This window comes from Amblyraja radiata, chromosome 6 (genome assembly GCF_010909765.2).
Source record: "Amblyraja radiata isolate CabotCenter1 chromosome 6, sAmbRad1.1.pri, whole genome shotgun sequence".
In the NCBI taxonomy this organism is placed as follows: Eukaryota; Metazoa; Chordata; class Chondrichthyes; order Rajiformes; family Rajidae; genus Amblyraja; species Amblyraja radiata.
Genome location: NC_045961.1, coordinates 91,963,114 through 91,982,212, shown reverse-complemented (window position 1 = coordinate 91,982,212; position 19,099 = coordinate 91,963,114). Strand labels below are relative to the sequence as shown.

General features: G+C 43.2%; 1 protein-coding gene across 1 annotated transcript in view; it reads right to left on the bottom strand.

Annotated features, from left to right (window-relative positions):
• mgat4a (alpha-1,3-mannosyl-glycoprotein 4-beta-N-acetylglucosaminyltransferase A) overlaps positions 1 to 19,099 on the bottom strand; it is a 273,579-nt gene that overhangs the window by 109,989 nt on the left and 144,491 nt on the right. The window contains exons 2-4 of the mRNA XM_033023224.1: positions 9,707 to 9,874; positions 5,725 to 5,865; positions 1,424 to 1,557 (exon numbers count right to left, since the gene is read on the bottom strand). Of these exons, the coding sequence (XP_032879115.1) occupies positions 1,424 to 1,557; positions 5,725 to 5,865; positions 9,707 to 9,874 (443 nt within the window). The remainder of the gene's footprint in view (positions 1 to 1,423; positions 1,558 to 5,724; positions 5,866 to 9,706; positions 9,875 to 19,099) is intronic.

Sequence of the window (19,099 nt, the reverse complement as noted above, 5' to 3'; positions counted from 1 at the left end):
CTCCAACTCCGCTACTACTGTTAGGTGGCCTGTACACAACTCCCACTAGCGTTTTCTGCCCCTTAGTGTTTTGCAGCTCTACCCATATCGATTCCACATCCTCCAAGCTAATGTCCTTCCTTTCTATTGCGTTAATCTGCTCTCTAACCAGCAACGCTACCCCACCTCCTTTCCCTTTCTGTCTATCCCTCCTGAATATTAAATATCCCTGGATGTTCAGCTCCCAGCCTTGGTCACCCTGGAGCCATGTCTCCGTGATCCCAACCATATCATAGTCATTAATAGCTATCTGCACATTCAACTCATCCACCTTATTAGCGTACAGGGTGATCGCTGGTCGGCGCGGATTCAGTGGGCCGAAGGTCCTATATCTCTAATCTCTAAAGTCTAAAGATTTCTTCCAAACTTTATCTGCATTCTTTAAATCTCTGTGAATGGCACCGTTTTCAAAATGTATAAATAAAATCTATAGATCCCTACTTTTCATTTTTTAATTTAAAAAAAATCAATTTAAGAACCCACAGGAATGAAAAATCTGCAAAGATATTTAGTTATTGAGCATCTGAACATTGTGCTATCTGTGTTGGTATGTATGCACAGGACAACTAGGTGTTTTGACTTCAGTCAGTGCAAGCAGAAACTGGTGGAAAATCACTCATCTGAGAGGGAACAAAACAAGTCAAGTCAAGTTTATTCGTCACATACATATACGAGATGTGCAGTGAAATGAAATTCACAAGTTAACATTTCAAGTCCTGGACCTTTTTAGAAACATAGAAAATAGTGCAGGAGTAGGCCATTCGGCCCTTCGAGCCTGCACCGCCATTCAATATGATCATGGCTGATCATTCAACTCAGTATCCTGTACCTGCCTTCTCTCCATACCCCCTGATCCCTTTCCCCACAAGGGCCACATCTAACTCCCTCTTAAATATAGCCAATTAACTGGCCTCAACTACCTTCTGTGGCAGAGAATTCCAGAGATTCACCACTCTCTGTGTGAAAAATGTTTTCCTCATCTCGGTCCTAAAGGAATTCCCCATATCCTTAAACTGTGACCCCTTGTTCTGGACCTCCCCAACATCGGGAACAATCTTCCTGCATCAAGCCTGTCCAACCCCTTTTAGCAGAACTAAGTATCTGAAATGGGATAAAATGCAACCATTAATAACGCAACAACTAAAAATAAAAATCAGAGAAGTGGTTTCCTTTGCACGTCTGCTCTTGTGGTTAAAAACATTTAACAAATGGGTGAAGGTAGACAGAAATGCTGGAGAAACTCAACGGGTGCAGCAGCATTTATGGATTGAAGGAAATAGGGCAACGTTTTGGACCGAAACCCTTCTTCAGACTAACAAATGGGTGAAGTGGATTATTTGAAGTAAGATGCAAAGACGGAGTAGCAAGCAAGTTGTATACCTACCTCGCCTATAAACACCACTATTACACAATCCAACTTCTCCTCAGGAGACAGCTTATCTATCAGTGAATGAAGAGTCTCCGCAAGGTAAGACTTAACTTTTCTCTTCACGGTTGGAATTCCCAATACCAAGGACACTAGAAGGCCAAAAAGGAAAAAAAAAACACACGTTGTTAGTTAATGAGGACCTAATGCAAAAAACAGGATACAGCAGGGAGGGAGCGGGGGGTAGAGAACAAAGGAGGACACAGTGTGGGGAACCGCCATGGGAGAGGCGAGGGGAGAACAAGAGTGGGCCAGGCACGGGATACTTTGTATCTTTGTGAGCGCCCTGTATGTGGCGAATATTGCATACAGAACCTTGAGTATGCAAGCAAGAATTTAACTGTGGCTAAAATAAAGGGGAGGGCATTTAAGACTGAGGTGAGAAAAAACTTTTTCACCCAGAGAGTTGTGAATTTATGGAATTCCCTGCCACAGAGGGCAATGGAGGCCAAGTCACTGGATGGATTTACAAGAGAGTTAGATAGAGCTCTAGGGGCTAGTGGAGTCAAGGGATATGGGGAGAAGGCAGGCACGGGTTATTGATAGGGGACGATCAGCCATGATCACAATGAATGGCGGTGCTGGCTCGAAGGGCCGAATGGCCTCCTCCTGCACCTATTTTGTATGTTTCTATGTTTGTCACGTTTGACAATAAAGTATTCAATTCAATTGAAATCTGAAAGCCAGAAACTGCTGAAAAAACTGAGCAGCTCAGGCAGCATCAGTGGAGAAAAAACACAGTCAATGCTTCAGGTCTGAATCAGAATTGAGTAAGGGAGAAATACATCAATCTAGGTGACTGGGGAGATTGGGGAAGGTTACCAGCTACCTAGGCCACTTGTTTCTCAGTCCTACACCCAAAATGTTGCCTGGTTTCTCTCTGCATAGATGCTGCCTGACCAGCTTTTCTTCCGGCATAATCTCTTTTTTATTACATAATTGGACAAAATTGGTGACCACAGTTAATAATAAAGGCTCCGGACACTTTGCTGTCAGGCTCAGACAGTCGCGGGTTTTGCAAAGATTTAACAAAACATTTTGGGTAACCGCAGTGCAGTCCGAAGAGAAGTGGGCATTGTTAGATGGATGAGAACTTGTCACCCAGCAGTCAGGGTGTCGTACACAAGGCTCTTCAGCCCGCGATGTCCATCCTGGCCTTCTTTCCCACTTTTTTTACGATTGGAGATAGACACAAGGTGCAGGAGTATCTCAACGCGTCAGGCAGCATCTTTGGAGAAAATGGATGGGTTACGTTTCAGGTTGAGACTCTTCTTCAGACTCTTTAGAAGGATCCCGACCTGAAATGTTACCCATCCTTTTTCTCCAGAGATGCTGCCTGACCCGCTGAGTTACTCCAGCACTTTGTGTCTATCTTTGGTACATGCCAGCATCTGCAGTTCTTTTCTACATTTTATACCATTGGATCAGTCCCCCAAGTGAAAACGTGTCCAGGGTCTCACTTCCATTTATATAAACCACCTTTTTCACCATCCATCTATGAAGCCACTTTTGGGGAACTATGAACTCAGACCATTACCTCCCTCTGCTCATCAAGAGTAGCAACAAGGTTATCCCTATTGCCCTGGCCACTAGTTAATTGCTCAATCAACCTCACTTTATAGGATTCTCTTCCCACCACCACTTTACCATGCGTAGGAAGGAACTGCATATGCGGGTTTAAACCGAAGATAGACACAAAATGCTGGAGTAACTCAGCGGGACAGGCAGCATCTCTGGAGAGAAGGAATGTGTGACGTTTCGGGTCTTTTGTGTCTGTCACTTTTGTGTCTATCACTTTACCATATGTGGGAACATGCTGCGTTCAATTTGGCTGCATTTCCTACATTACAAAAAATGACCACTCTTCCCAGCTGTGTGACAACAACCACTGAACATCAATTCTCCGAATACTTCAATGGTTGCAAACGAGTTTGGGAAGCGTTGAAAGGCATTACACACATGCAGATCTTTCATTCCATGTCAATACAAGGAGAATAGCTTCTCTCACTTTCCCCACCATTATCAGCTCAGCTAAACTATACACCAAATCTGATGAATTTATGTTCAAATAGTTTTGGTACACAGAAAAATTAAAGTCATAATTTTATGTAATATATCCTGGTCTTATTCCTGATCATGGCCCAATTTTCTATTGCATATAATAAGTCTCCTGGACGAGCAAATGCAAATAAGAAGAGATAAGGCTGCAGTTTTGAAGAGGATAACAGATAATTATAAATGGAGTGGAAGTTGGGGGGCGGGGCAAACTGTGACAATTGCATCTTGTCAAGGTTGGAGATAGCAATTGTTTCAGCTATCATCACTGCCAGGGGCTTATTAAATCAAATCCCTTAAGATCTCTTGTGCGTTGGTAATGATATAGCTGCTGGAAGACTTGGTTTAGAAATTTACATAATTTTTGCTTTGTGAATCAAATTGGAAAAGATCACAACTCACACGCTGAAGACAATCATTAATAAATTCATTCAGGGGAAACGTCATTCCTCAGAGAGTGGTGAGAGCATGGAGCTTGCTCCAATGGAGTGGTCAAAGGTGTACTCCTTTGATACATTTGATGTTGCCAGGACTAGATGGTCTGAGCTATAAGGAGAGCTATAAGGAGAGGCTGAGAGCACAGGAGGAGGATGGTGATCTTATAGAGGTGTATAAAATCATGAGAGGAATAGATCTGGTAAATGCATAGAGTTACTTGCCCAAAGTAGGTGAATCGAGGACCAGAGGACATAGATTTAAGTTGAAGGGGACATTTTTTTAATAGGAATCTGAGGGGTAACATTTTTACTCACAGCATGGTGGGTCCATGGAACAAGCTGCCAGAGGAGGTAGTTGAGGCAGGGACTATCCCAATGTTTAAGAAACAGTTTGACAGGTTCATGGATAGGACAGGTTTGGAGGGATATGTGCCAAACATGGGGAGGTGGAACTAGTGTCACTGGGACATGTTGGCTGGTGTGGGCAAGTTGGGCTGAAGGGCCTGTTTCCACGCTGTATCACTCTATGACTTTATTTCTGGCAAATTGTACAAATCCAGGCTTAGCAGAGAGGAATGAAGATTATGTTGAAAGGTAAACCAAGAGGGGATGTGAGGAGGCTGAAGTGGAAAATGGATTTCAGCATGTACAAGATGGGCCAAATGGTTTGTTCCTTTACAACCTGAAGTGTAGACACTGATGAATTTGGTTCATGTCCTATTGGCATGTTCTCTCACACTGGCGTATCACAAAGACTAAATTGAGCAGCAAATGTAACATACACAATAGAGGTTGCACATGTGAAGAACAGTAAAAATAACTGATGTTTATCAACATTTCTTGGAGTTTTTCAGCAAGGGGAAAATTAACTTAATTTTATTGGGCATTAAAAAAGACCCCTTGTGATTTAGATTGTGTAGTATTTCCACACTGAGATAGTAATGACATTCATACTGAGCTATTGACCACTTTCAGCTTGTGAGGAACAGTACTAATTGTAATAAAATCTATTTGTTTAAGAAGGAACTGCAGATGCTGGAAAATTGAAGGTAGACAAAAATGCTGGAGAAACTCAGCGGGTGCAGCAGCATCTATGGAGCGAAGGAAATAGGCAACATTTCGGACCAAAACCTTTCTTCAGACTGTTAAGAGGATTTTATGTCATATGTTCCAAAATGGAACATCAGTAAGATAATCAAATGAAGTAAAATGTGAAAAGATAGACACAGAATGTTGGAATAACTCAGCGGATCAAGCAGTGGGTCAGGAGAAAAAGGATGGGTGACGTTTCGGGTCGGGACCTTTCTTCAGTCAGCGGGTCAGGCAGCATCTCTGGAGAAAAAGGAGGGTGATGTTTCACATCAGGACCTTTCTCCAGTCCCAACCCAAAATGTCACCTGCCCTCACAGGTGCTTGTATGTATGGAGTTTGTATATTCTCCCCATGACCTGTGTGGGTTTTCTCCGGGTACTCCAGTTTCCTCTCGCACTCCAAAGACGTACAGCTCTGTAGGCTAATTGGCTTTGATAAAAAATGTAAGTTGTCCCTAGTGTGTGTGGGATAGTGTTAGTTTGCGGGGATCACTGTTCTCAGTGGGATGAAGGGCCTATTTCTGTGCTGTATCTCTCTAAACTAAACTAAACTGTGTAAAATGGGCACCTGAGTGCCAGCCAACATTAATTAGGCATTAATGTAAACCTATTTAAAATACTTCTGCTCCTCCCTCTTCCGATTCACACAAGAGACACAACCATACTGGTAACTCACCACCAGTTCTACCGAGGCCAACTTGCACAGCAGGTTGGAGGCTCTCCTCATTGTTAAGCAAGTGGGGCATGTGGTGGTAAATATTTGGTACTTGTAGAGCATTTCTGTTGGTCAAATCCTTCAGTATTTTTTTGGCGTCATCTGAAAAAGATTGACAAGAACGTTCATTTACATGAGGATAAATATATCTTGTGCTGCTTTACAAAGGTCGTTTCGCCTAAATTACGACAAAAAAAATTGAAACAAATAAAAAGTAAACATGAAAAAATAAGACACAAATATATACATGCTCCCATTTCCAAAGCCACATAACATAAAAATTAATCAACATTCTGAGCACTTTGTTTTGTATATCAAATGTGAAAATATGCAATTTTTGATTATCTTTCATCTACCCAGCAGGAAAAAGTCATATGCAGCCTCTAGATAACAGAGAAAGAGTGAAAAATTGTGGGAAATACATTGGTGTAGATTGTATGTATTGTTTATACTGACAGCTACAACTCCATAGGCAGCATTAATGGGTATTGGAACATAGAATATCAATGTACAGTGCAGGAACATGTTATTTGACCCACATTATCTATGCTGAACATGATGCCATGATAAACTTGTCATCTGTCTACACATGATCCATATCACTCCATTCCCTGCATATCCATGCGCCTATCTGAAAGTCTCAAATGTCACTATTGTACTTGCCTCCGCCACCACCACCACTGTTCCAGGCACCCACCAGCCTCTGTGCAAAAAAAAACAAACTAGCCCTGCACATCTCCTTTAAACTCTGTCCTTCTTGCCTTAAGGATATGCTTTCTAGCCTTTGACATTTCCACCATGGCAACAAACCTCTGATCGTCCACCCGATAAATGCTGCTCATACTTCTGTCACGTCCCTGCTCAACCTCTGGCTTTCCCGAGGAAACAGCCCAAGTTTGTCCAACCTCTTTGGACTTCTCCCGCCCGTGTCGCGGGGTTGGAACGACCCCGGTGCAGGGCCGTACATCGCCCGGCGCGGCTTCAATGGCCGCGGGACATTACAACACCGACCGGGGGCTCCAACTTTGTGACTTTTAGACCTGGAGCGGGGCCGTACATCGCCCGGCGCGGCCTAAAATGGCCGTGGGACTTACCAACGCCCGCCTGGGGCTTCGGGAGAAAACATCGGGAGAAAAATGGTGCAGGGGAGAGAAAAGACTTTGCCTTCCATCACAGTGAGGAGGAGATTCACTGTGATGGATGTTTGTGTAAATTGAATTGTGTGTGTGTCTAGTAGGAATTGTCTCTGTTTGTATGGCTGTGGAAACTAAGTTTCGTTTGAGCCTCACTGAGGTTCAAATGACATGTAATAAATATTCAATATTCAATTCAATAGATATCACCCTCTAATCCATGCAGCATTCTGGTAAACCTCTTCTGCACCCTCTCCAAACCTCCACATCCTTCCTGTAATAGGGCGACTGGAACCACATGCCATTTCAAAGAACTGCCCATTATCGCTCAATCAAATTTTGCGACATAGATTGTCTGGTCATTATTTATGTTGCAGCTGTGTGCAAATTGACTACCAAATTTCTCCAAGACCCATAAAGGGCATTGGCACAGTGAATATGGAGAGGATGTATTCCCATTTGGAAAAATCTAGAACTAGGAGCCATTCTTTGAAATTAAGTCAGATTGGAGTCTTAGTGCACCGGAACAGGCCCTTCATGCCCACCAAGGTGCACCATCCATACTGGTCACACCTGCCCATGTTTGGCCATACCCCTCTTAACTTTTCTTATCCATGTACTTGTCCAAATGTATTTTAAATGATGTTATAGTGTTTCAACTACATCTTCTGGCAGCTTGTTCCGTATACCCATCACCCTCTGTGTGAAAATGTTTCCCCTCAGGACAGTCAACATCTCTGGAGAGAAGGAATGGGTGACGTTTCGGGTCGAGACCCTTCTTCAGTATCTTTTTGACTCTCATGATCGTATGAAGTTGATTTTTTTTTTCTCTTAAAGGTTTCAAATCATTGGAGTTCTCTTCCTCATATGGTGGATGAAGCAGAACACTGAATATTCATAAGGTGTGGTCAAAGGAATTGCGGGTAAGCAAGGAGTAAATTGATCAGCAACACAATGAACTGCAGGTGTTGGTTTACAAAAAGAAGACACAAAGTGCTGGAGCAACTCTGCGGGTCGATCAGCATCCCTGGAGAATATGGAGAGGTGACGTTTTGGGTCAGGACCCTTCTTCCAACATTTGTATGGGTTAGGCAGGGGTAAAGAGTAAAGGTTACAATTGGACCAACCATGATGTTATTGAATGGCAGAACAGGCTTAAGGGGCAGAGTAACCAACTCCTGCTCCTAATTCATATATTGGTAGGTCTAACTAAACTACACTTCAATACATGACACCATTCTGCAAGGCACTGCATAATGTAATGCTTTCACCTTTCTTGATGGTTGAACTTTGCTCGTTATTCCTGTCTACCCACGCTAATGTTTGAAGAAGGCTCCTGACCCAAACCTCTCCATGTCCTCCAGAGATGCTGCCTGACCGCTGAGTTGCTCCAGCACTTTGTGTCTTTTTAAATATACACCAGCATCTGCAGTTCCTCGTCTCTAATAATTTTATCCCCTTGCTTACCCACAATTTTCCTGACTCTACGTATGACTATTCAATGTGCTGCTTCATCCCCCCCTTTGAGGAAGAGAGCTCCAAAGACACGAGACCCTTTAGAGAAAAAAACAATTCTACTTCATAAGATCATGAGTGGAATAAATAGGATAGACACACAGTCCTTTACCCATAGTAGAGGAACCAAGAACCAAATTCCTCAAAAAAAAAGGAACCACAATTGAATTACTTCCGTTCCCAGGGAGGCTATAAAATAGCAGAACCTGTACACTCCATAGCCTGAGGATCTCATAGATAATTAAAATCAAGCAATGATATTTTAATTCCCATCCATGAGTGAGCAGCCATTTAAAATGGAAGGCATGTCACCAAATAGTTCTCTCTAAACCCAGACTAGGATACTGAGTTGGATGATCAGCCATGATCATATTGAATGGCGGTGCAGGCTCGAAGGGCCGAATGGCCTACTCCTGCACCTATTTTCTATGTTTCTATGTTTCAGAAGAAAACGGTTTTGCACGTTTATCAAGGATGGTTATTGTCATTGGAGACCCTTGGACTATCTTTGATCGGACTTTACCTTGCACTAAACACTATTCACATTATGCCCTTTATCATGTATCTGTACACTGTGGATGGCTCGATTGTAATCGTGTATTGTCATTCCGCTGACTGGTTAGCACGCAACACAACAAACTAAACTGAACTCTAATGACAATGGTAGGTCTGCCCAATACGTTGCAAGCTGAACCTCAGTTAAGATTTCCCAACCCTGGCCCAGAACTCTTATTTTTCTCTATTTCCTTCTCCTTGTTGCATTATCTCCTTTCCTCACTTTACCAATAAGACTTTATTGCTGTCCCCTTGACCCTTTCAACACCGAACTGATGAGCACACAATGGACACATGATAATTCGCACGAGCTGGGTACCATGGACTTGTGACAGCATAAACCGGCTCTTTCTGCTCAGTTTAGTGAAACTCAGCTGAACCCAGAGCAAAGAATAACTCAATTCTTTGTGAAGCATAAAATCAAAGGGCAAGCATCTCCTTGCCCCAAGCGTGTCAAGTCATTCAACATGGCAAATATTCAAGACTCCTCCCACACACTTGCAGGCAGTCGAGGAACGTCTTTAGCAAAGGTTGTGAAGCATGACTCTCAATGTTGGGCAATATGTTACATGGAGGATTAGTGAAGGGGAGTACATTCAAGTCCATCTTAATCCAGCAATAAAAGCAACGTGTTGAAGCTTAATTTAATCGGCTTTGAACATCAAGCCTTTAATGACAGCAATCTATCTAATGTAATTTCACTTTTATTCAGGTCCGGGCCAGATGCGATACGGACTTACCCGAGAAATTGTTCAGAGCCTCTTTGCTGCCGTTTGACGAAGCCACGATGCGTTTGAACTGCTCCAGCACAGCATTTAGCTCAGAGGAACGCTGTAACGTTCGGTGCTCAGCCACACGAAGACGCTCCCTCAACGCATGGAACTCGTGCTGATAGGCATTTAGCTTTTCTGTGAACCAATAAAGGAAACATCAGTTATAAAACACGCACTCACCAAACAAGATTCCTGCAGGAAATATTACAGCCACGATTGGATCAGGTGAACAGAATTAGTGTTAGTATGGCTTCATTATTGTCTACATACAGTTCAGTTTAGGTTATTGTCATGTGTGCCAAGGTACAGTGCAATGCTTTTAGAAACATAGAAACATAGAAAATAGGTGCAGGAGTAGACCATTCGGCCCTTCGAGCCTGCACCGCCATTCAATATGATCATGGCTGATCATCCAACTCAGTATCCCGTACCTGCCTTCTCTCCATACCCCCTGATCCCTTTAGCCACAAGCCACATCTAACTCCCTCTTAAATATAGCCAATGAACTGGCCTCAACTACCTTCTGTGGCAGGGAGTTCCAGAGATTCACCACTCTCTGTGTGAAAAATGCTTTTCTCATCTAGGTCCTAAAGGATTTCCCCATTATCCTTAAACTGTGACCCCCTTGTCCTGGACTTCCCCAACATCGGGAACAATCTTCCTGCATCTAGCCTGTCAAACCCCTTAAGAATTTTGTACGTTTCTATAAGATCCCCCCTCAATCTTCTAAATTCTAGCGAGTACAAGCCGAGTCTATCCAGTCTTTCTTCATATGAAAGTCCTGACATCCCAGGAATCAGTCTGGTGAACCTTCTCTGTACTCCCTCTATGGCAAGAATGTCTTTCCTCAGATTAGGAGACCAAACCTGCGTGCTAACCAGCCAGCGGAAAGACAATACACAATTACAATCGAGCCATTCACAGTGTACAGATACGTGTACAGACGACAGATGGCACAATGGGCTAAGTGTTCGGCTGGCAGCCTGAAGGTGGCCGGTTCGAATCCTGCTTGGAGTGTGTACTGTCGTTGTGTCCTTGGGCAAGACACTTCACCTACCTTTGCCTGGGACTAGAGACGGAAATTAGCTACTGATTGGCTACAATCTCGCATATTTTTACATGCAAATGTTAATTAATATGCACTGTCCCTATAAACAAAATATTATTATTATTATTATGATAAGGGAATGATGTTTAGTGCAAGGTAAAGCCATTAACGTCCGATCAAAGATAGTCCAGGAGTTCCCGATGAGGTAGACTGCTCACTGCTTGCGATAGGATGGCTTGGTTGCAATAGTGTGCTAACCAGTTAGTGTGCTATCCAGTCAAACCATGCTATACATAAAATGATGGAGTAACTCAGTGGGACAGGCAGCACCTCTAGAGAAATGGAATAGGTGACGTTTTGCATCGAGACCCTTCTCCAGACAGTCAGGGGAGAGGGAAACGAGATATATGAAAATGTACAAAGAACAAATGAATGAAAGGTATGAAAAAGAACAAATCAAAGCCAGCTTCTAAAGGGACTAGGGTATGAATATTGATTTCTCTAATTTCAAGTAACCCTCTCTCGCCATCCCTCCCCCACTCTAGTTGTCCTACTCATTTCACACTGTCGATCGGCTTAGGTTCACAGTTTGTATATACTCATTATCGCCTTTTCCACAGCCAACAATGGATCATTGTGGGCTCCACCTTTCCCTGAGCATCGTTGTTGGCTTTGATTTGTTCTTTTCATATCTTTCACCCATTTGTTCTTTGTACCATTTCATACCTCTAGTTTCCCTCTCCCCAGGCTCTCAGTCTGAAGAAGGGTCTCCATCCGAAATCTCATGTCTTTGTTTTCTCCAGAGATGCTGCCTGACCTGCTGAGTTATTTTGTGTCTATCTTTGGCATAAACCAACATCTGCAGTTCCTTCCTACACATACAATACATAACTATACTATACTATGGCAATAACTCTACTATGGATACCTTCTCCACTTTAGCACCGTTGATGCAGATTTGGGCATGTGCTGTTCATCAATCACCTCATTTTCTGAGGTAAACAACAAGCTCCTTCATCTTGCTGATTTAGGTTTAGTGATACAGCGCGGAAACAGGCCCTTCGGCCCACCGAATCCGTACATTACACTATCTTACACACACTAGGGACAATTTACATTCGATAGCAAGCCAATTAACCTACAAACCTGTACGTCTTTGGAGTGTGGGAGGAAACCCAAGTTCTCGGGGAAAACCCACTCAGGTCAGGGGGAGGACGTACAAACGCCACACAGACAGCAGCCGTCGTCGGGATCGAACCCCGCTCTCTGGCGCTATAAGCTCTGCAACTCTACCGCTGTGCCACCGTGCAACCCACTTTGAGGAAGAGAGTGTTGGCTTGACACCATATTTACTAAACTCTCACTTTCCTATGCTGCATCTTGTTATTGTTCGAGGTCTGGCCCAGTACAGCGAGGCATTCAGTAAACTTGTAAATGGAGTTAGAGCAGAATTTGGCAGCATAGTCACGAGGGTATAGGGAATATAGCAAGGGGCTGAGAGAACTCATCCTTGCTGGGCACTGTTGTAGGTAATTATCGTGGAGGACGTTTTGTCACGAACCCTCACGGATTGTCATCTCGGAGCCAGGAAGCCAAGCATCCATTTGTAGATTTGTAGAGATCAATGCAACGTATTTTCCAAAGCTTCGAGGTTCCGTTACAAAACCGAATAAATAATACAAGGTAACTATTTTTCCGCTATGCTATTCCTGAGATAAGGTCTGAATTCATTTCTCTCAGGAGCTGTGCTCAAGACTGCAGTCATAAAGCACGACTCCACACAACCCTGCAGTTTCACAGAAGTCGTGTTCAAAGGAGCTGTGCCTCTTCTCCATGCCAACGTCCTCCACGGATTCCAAGTATTCACATACTCTTCTGATCAGCCTCCCAAAATGCTCATGGCATAAAATCTGCGCCGGCTTGCCAATCCCTGGACAGATCTAATATCGGCCTTTTGCTACTTCCCCAATCCCCTCGAGTGACAGACAAGCCCTCAACAGCCTGTTCGTTACATACTAGAATACGATTCTGAACACCTCCATGCCTTTCTTCTCCTTAAAATGACTCCATAAGACCTGGAGGATCTCTTGATTGTTTGAAGACAATCCAGTGCCTGTAAACGCCAATACAACGCATTGTTGCAGGAAAACCTCCCTTATTCTCATATCAAAACAAGTTTTTTTTTTAATAAGCGTAGGCACTCAGCTCAGCGCTAATGGAACACTTGGATGGGTTTTCAATTACTTCATCTGAATGCTCTTTTAGATACTTGAAGCAGTGCAATGCAGAAAACAGAAAAGGTACAAAAACCGATTGCAAGGACTGGTTTTAACAATTACTGCATCGTATGACTGACTGCTGGTGCTGTTTAGGATGATTCTAGTGCAGAGTGACGCAAGGTACTTTATTTCAATATTTAGCAAGACAGATAAAACTTTTCTTTATTGAACTTAGTTTATAGTTTTAGTTTTAGAGATACAGCGTAGAAACAGGCCCTTCAGCCCACCGAGTCTTCACCGACCAGCGATCCCCGCACATTAACACTACCCTACACACACTAGGGATAATTTTACATATGCACCAAGCCAATTAACTTACAATGTTTAAGAAAGAACTGCAGATGCTGGAACAATCGAAGGTAGACAAAAAATGCTGGAGAAATTCAGCGGGTGAAGCAGCATCCATGCAGAGAAGGAATAAGCGACGTTTTGGGTCGAGACCCTTCTTCAGACTCTCGACCCGAGAAGGGTCTCGACCCGAAACGTCGCCTTTCCCTTCTCTCCAATTAACTTACAAACCTGTATGTCTTTGGAGTGTGGGAGGAAACCGAAGATCTGAGAGAAAACCCACTGGAGTCACGGGGAGAAAGTATAAACTCCGTACAGACAGCACCCGTAGTCAGGATCAAACCCGGGTCTCTGGCGCTGTAAGGCAGTAGCTCTACCACTGCACCACCGTGCCACCCGACCTATTTACAACTATTGGTCATGAACAATTTAAAGCAGTTTTGGAACAGAAATACAACTAGATCTTATTGGTAAGAAACATGTTTGCCTCTTACGATGTTTTGGTGATATTTCCAAATGATGAGCAGAAAATATGACAAACGGAAATCATTTGTGTTTGCAGATATTATATTTCGTATTCTGCTTATCGACAACATTTAAAAATTACGCGGTGTAGTTTGTGGGAACATTGGTATTGATTTATTATTGTGATGTGCAAAAGAGAAAGGAAACAGAATGGAGAAGATTGTGTTACAGCTACAGAGAAAGTGCAAATTAAAAAAAGAGCCACAACGAGGTAGACTGGAAGATCGGAAATATATCCTCAGCAAATGAGAGATGCATCCAAGTACAGCAGGGAAAGAAGCTGGTTGTTCACTTTGGTGGTATGTGCTTTCAATCTTTTGCATCTGTATCCACAGTCACCATTACACATCCTGAGAGTGAAGCTGCACAAAGCGACTGGCCCAGGTGGAGTCCCGGCCATGTCCTCAGGAACAGTGCGGAGCAGCTGACAGGAATATTTGGCACATCTTTAACGCTACCCTACTCCAGTCTGCGCTTCCCAGCTGCTTTAAGGCGACATCAAACATCCTGATGCCAATGGAAAATGATTTTGCGTGCCTGAATGACGTCCATCCTGTCATGGGATCTGGCCCATCCACCATGGGTGATCAATCTCTTCCTCCTAACCCCATTCCCCTGCCTTCTCCCCATAACCTCTGACTCCTGGACCTAGGCCTCAGCAACCCCCTCCGAAATTGGATTATTTCCTGATCCATAGACCGTTGTTAATAAGGATCAGTGACAACACATCCTCCGCGATAGTTCTTAACACCGGTGCTCCACTAGGCCGCGTCCTCAGCCCTTTACAATACTCCCTATACCATCACAACAGTGCGGTCAAATTCAGTTTCAGTTTAGTCTAGTTGATTGTCACATGTACCGAGGTACAGTGAGAAGCTTTTGTTGCGTGCTATCCAATCAGCAGAAAGACAATACATGATTACAATCGAGCCATTTACCATGTATAGATTACATGATAAGAGAATAACGTTTAGTGCAAGGTTAAGCCAGCAAAGTCCGATCAAAGGATAGTCTGAGGGTCAACAATGATGCAGATAGTAGTTCAGCACTGCTCTCTGGTTGTGGTGGGATGATTCTGTTCCAGCTCCACGTACACAATTGAAGATGACACCACCATTGTGGGCTGGGTCTTGGGCAATTACGAATCAGAGTATAGGAAGGAGATGGAGAGTTTAATAGCACGGTGCCCAGACAATAATCATTCCCTCACTGCCAGAAAAATGAGGGAACTAATTATTGGCTTCAGGAAGTGGGGTGTAGTACAGACCACACTCTGTAACATTGGGAGGTGATGTCACGATCCTCAAGTTCCCCGGTGGAAATATCACCAACAATTTCACATGGTCTGACCACAATGACAAAACATCCAAAAATACATTGAATGGTTCTGACAACAGGCCCATCGAATCAATGATGGTTTAGTGGTCTGATAAACGACTCCTGGAGTTTTCAACAATGCTTTATTCGAAAGTTCAAGTTGCAGCATACAGGTTTAACAGACACGTCTGGCCACATCGGTGGTCAGCGCTGAACTGACGCGTGCAAAGGAAAAACCGCGCTAAAACAACAACCCCTCCCGAGTCACGTGACCACGGATTCCGAACGGCGGGTTCGATATCTGCGTGCACTAGCAGGCACCGCTACAATGGACTCAAAGATACAGTGAGGTTCAACAGTTGCCATTAACACAGTGCTCTTTCTAAATAAGAATGGTGGATTATCTTACCTAAAAATAATACAAAAACAAAATCAATACGCTCAAATGAATTAGCAACTAATGGCAATTAAACCTCTTGTAAAACTCGCACATGGGCCAGCAGCATAATCAAGGACGAGTCTCACTCCCTCTTCTCCTCTCTCCCCTCAGGCAAAAGGTACAGAAGTGTGAAAACGCACAGCTCCAGATTCAGGGGCAGTTTCTTCCCAGCTGTTATCAGGCAACTGAATCATTCTATCACCAATTAGAGAGCGGTCCTGAGCTAACATCTACCTCCTTGGAGACCCTCGGACTATCTTTAATCTGATTTTACTGGACTTTATCTTGCATTAAACGTTATTCCCGTTATCCTGTATCTGTGCACTGTGGTCAGCTTAATTGTAATCATGTACAGTTTCTCTGCTGACTGGATAGCACGCAACAAAGAAAGCTTTTCACTGTACGTGACAATAAACTAAAGTTTACAACATTTTTGTACGGAAGAAACATTTGATAATGCACATCAAACACTGAAGTAACAAACACATAATAATAATAATAATAATAATAATAATAATAATAATAATGGATGGGATTTATATAGCGCCTTTCTAATACTCAAGGCGCTTTACATCGCATTATTCATTCACTCCTCAGTCACACTCGGTGGTGGTAAGCTACTTCTGTAGCCACAGCTGCCCTGGGGCAGACTGACGGAAGCGTGGCTGCCAATCTGCGCCTACGGCCCCTCCGACCACCACCAATCACTCACACACATTCACACACAGGCAAAGGTGGGTGAAGTGTCTTGCCCAAGGACACAACGACAGTATGCACTCCAAGCGGGATTCGAACCGGCTACCTTCCGGTCGCCAGCCGAACACTTAGACCATTGTGCCATCTGTCGTCCCAACATCACCACATAATCACCACTCAGTGTACGGTGAGCATGCCAAGACCAGATCCATACTGGAGTCTGAACCATTAATCCTATTTAGCAGAAGCCTTTGATAGTTTTCTTCTTCAAATGGTCATCTAATTCCATTTTGCATCAGGTCAGCTTTTAATGGCAACCTGAGGTGATGCCTTCCATTAAATTAATCCCGTTTAAATTTTTTTTTCTGAGCTTCAGTTTTTTTTTACATTGGGACTAATCCTAAACACAGGCCCTCTTGAGAGCAGAGAACATTCCCTTCGACACTACAGACATTATCACAATCACCCCCCTGGAACACCTTCACCCCATTTAAAATTATCAGCTCCTATTTTTTTTTTAATTGGTTCTCTCAGAAAAATTAAAACCTTCCCACCATGTGCCCTCACAGTTGGTCTGAAGCATACATGTCATTTTAGGGATTTATTATTTAATCACGAGTTGCAAGTATATTTTGTGTTGGATGAAGGTTTGTGGTTTGGATTCGTTCAACAGGATTTAACAGAATCATTGCAATTTGCAATGAATGGGAACGGTGCCAGATGGAAGAAATCAGTAGAAATCGTGAGATTTTTAGATGAATAAATAAAGGTTTGCTTGATTTTACCTTTCAATGATTTATTTGTTGTGAGGGACCTGTGCAGGGTGAGAGGGCTGAATGCATGTATGCATGTGAATAGATTTATTTATTGAAATCATATTCTATGTCGCTCTTCCAGGGAGATGCTAACTGCATTTTGTTGTCTCTGTACTGTACACTGACAATGACAATTAAAGTTGAATCTGAATCTGAAGTGAAGAGGACTCAGTGCAGCGAAAAATACCTCATCAAATGTTAACCTCTGCCCCCGTTGACCCTCTCCTCCCTGTGGACCACTGATATACCTGGGCTGACACATAGTACATGGAACAGTGCATCGCAAGAACAGGCCCTTCAGCCCACAACGTCTGTACTGAACACTATGCCAAGATCAACTCTTATCTGTGTGCTCATAATCCATATCCCTCCATATCCAGGTGCTTATTCAAAAGTCTCTCAAAGGCTACTGTCAATCTGCCTCAACCACCACCCATGGGAGTGTTATCCATGCACTCATCACCATCTGAATAAAATATTTATCCTGCACATCTCCTTTAACATTTGCTCTTCTCAGCTTAAAGTTATGGCCTCTAGTATTTAACATTTAAGAAACAGTTAGACAGGTACATGGTAAGACCATGTTTGGAGGGATATGGACCAAATACAGGCAGGCAAATACTGGTGCAGCTGGGACACTGTTGGCCGGTGTGGGCAAGTTGGGCCAAAGGGCTTGTTTCCCTGCTGTATCACTCTATGACTCGATTTGGTTTTTCAAACCTGGGAAATAACATTCTGACAGTCAACTTGTCTGTGCCTCTCATCATTTTACAAACTTCTATCAGGTCACCCCCCACAACCTCCAGCATTGCAGAGAAAACAGTGCAACCTCTCTCTGTAGCTAATACTTCCGAATCCAGGCATCATTCTAATAAACCTCCTATGCACCCCCTTCAACAGCCGCCACATACTTTCTGTAATGCGGCGATCAAAACTGCAGGCAATACCTCAAAATGTGTAGGAAGGAACTGCAGATGCTGGTTTAAATCGAAGATAGACACAAAAAGCTAGAGTAACTTGTGGGTTCCACCTTTCCTTAATCATCATTGCTTTTTTCCATATCTTTCATTCATTTCTCCTTCTGTACCTTTTGTATCTCTCGTTTCCCTTTCCCCTGACTCTCAAACTAAAGAAGGGTCTCGACCCAAAACGTCACCTTTTGCTTTTCTCCCGGAATGCTGCCTGACCCGCTGAGTTACTCCAGCATTTTGTGTCTATTAGCAGTGAAAGGATTAGTAAATATACCTCAAATACAGCCTAACCAAAGTCCTATAAGTTTCATAGTGTCTTCCTAACTGATATACTCAATGCCCCAACCCATGAAAGCAAGCATAGAATAAGCCTTCTTGACCACTCTATCGAAGCTGTCTACACATGTTCAATGCCACTCAGCATTTCAAAACCATTAAGGACTTTGGACTTGATCCAAATCTGCGTAGCAGGAAGAAAGTGGAGAGTAATCGTTGCTGCCTAAGAAATGCTGCGTCCTTTGGATTCTCTACGTTTGGCCCCATTAAAGCAGAAGCAACCTTTATCTTTTATTCACTAAGCTGTTTAATGAGTGATAATGCAGTCACACAGCAGTCTGCTTCAATACTAAGTGACTTTGGTTAGTGCCACATTTAAGAAAGAACTACAGATGCTGGAAAAATCGAAGGTAGACAAAAATGCTGGAGAAACTCATCGGGTGACGTCTCGACCCGAAACGTCACCTATTCCTTCGCTCCATAGATGCTGCCTCGCCCACTGAGTTTCTCTAGCTTTTTGTCTACCTTTGGTTAGTGTCACAGAATCTTACAACAAAAGTGGAGAACACCATTTGCATGTTCTTTGAAAGAACTGAGCAATTAGCCACAATCTTTTGTTCCTTAAAAAGAGCGCGTAGAGAGATGATGCAAAGATATATACCTTTCATTCATAGTTTTTTATCTGTGTACATCAACAACAACAACA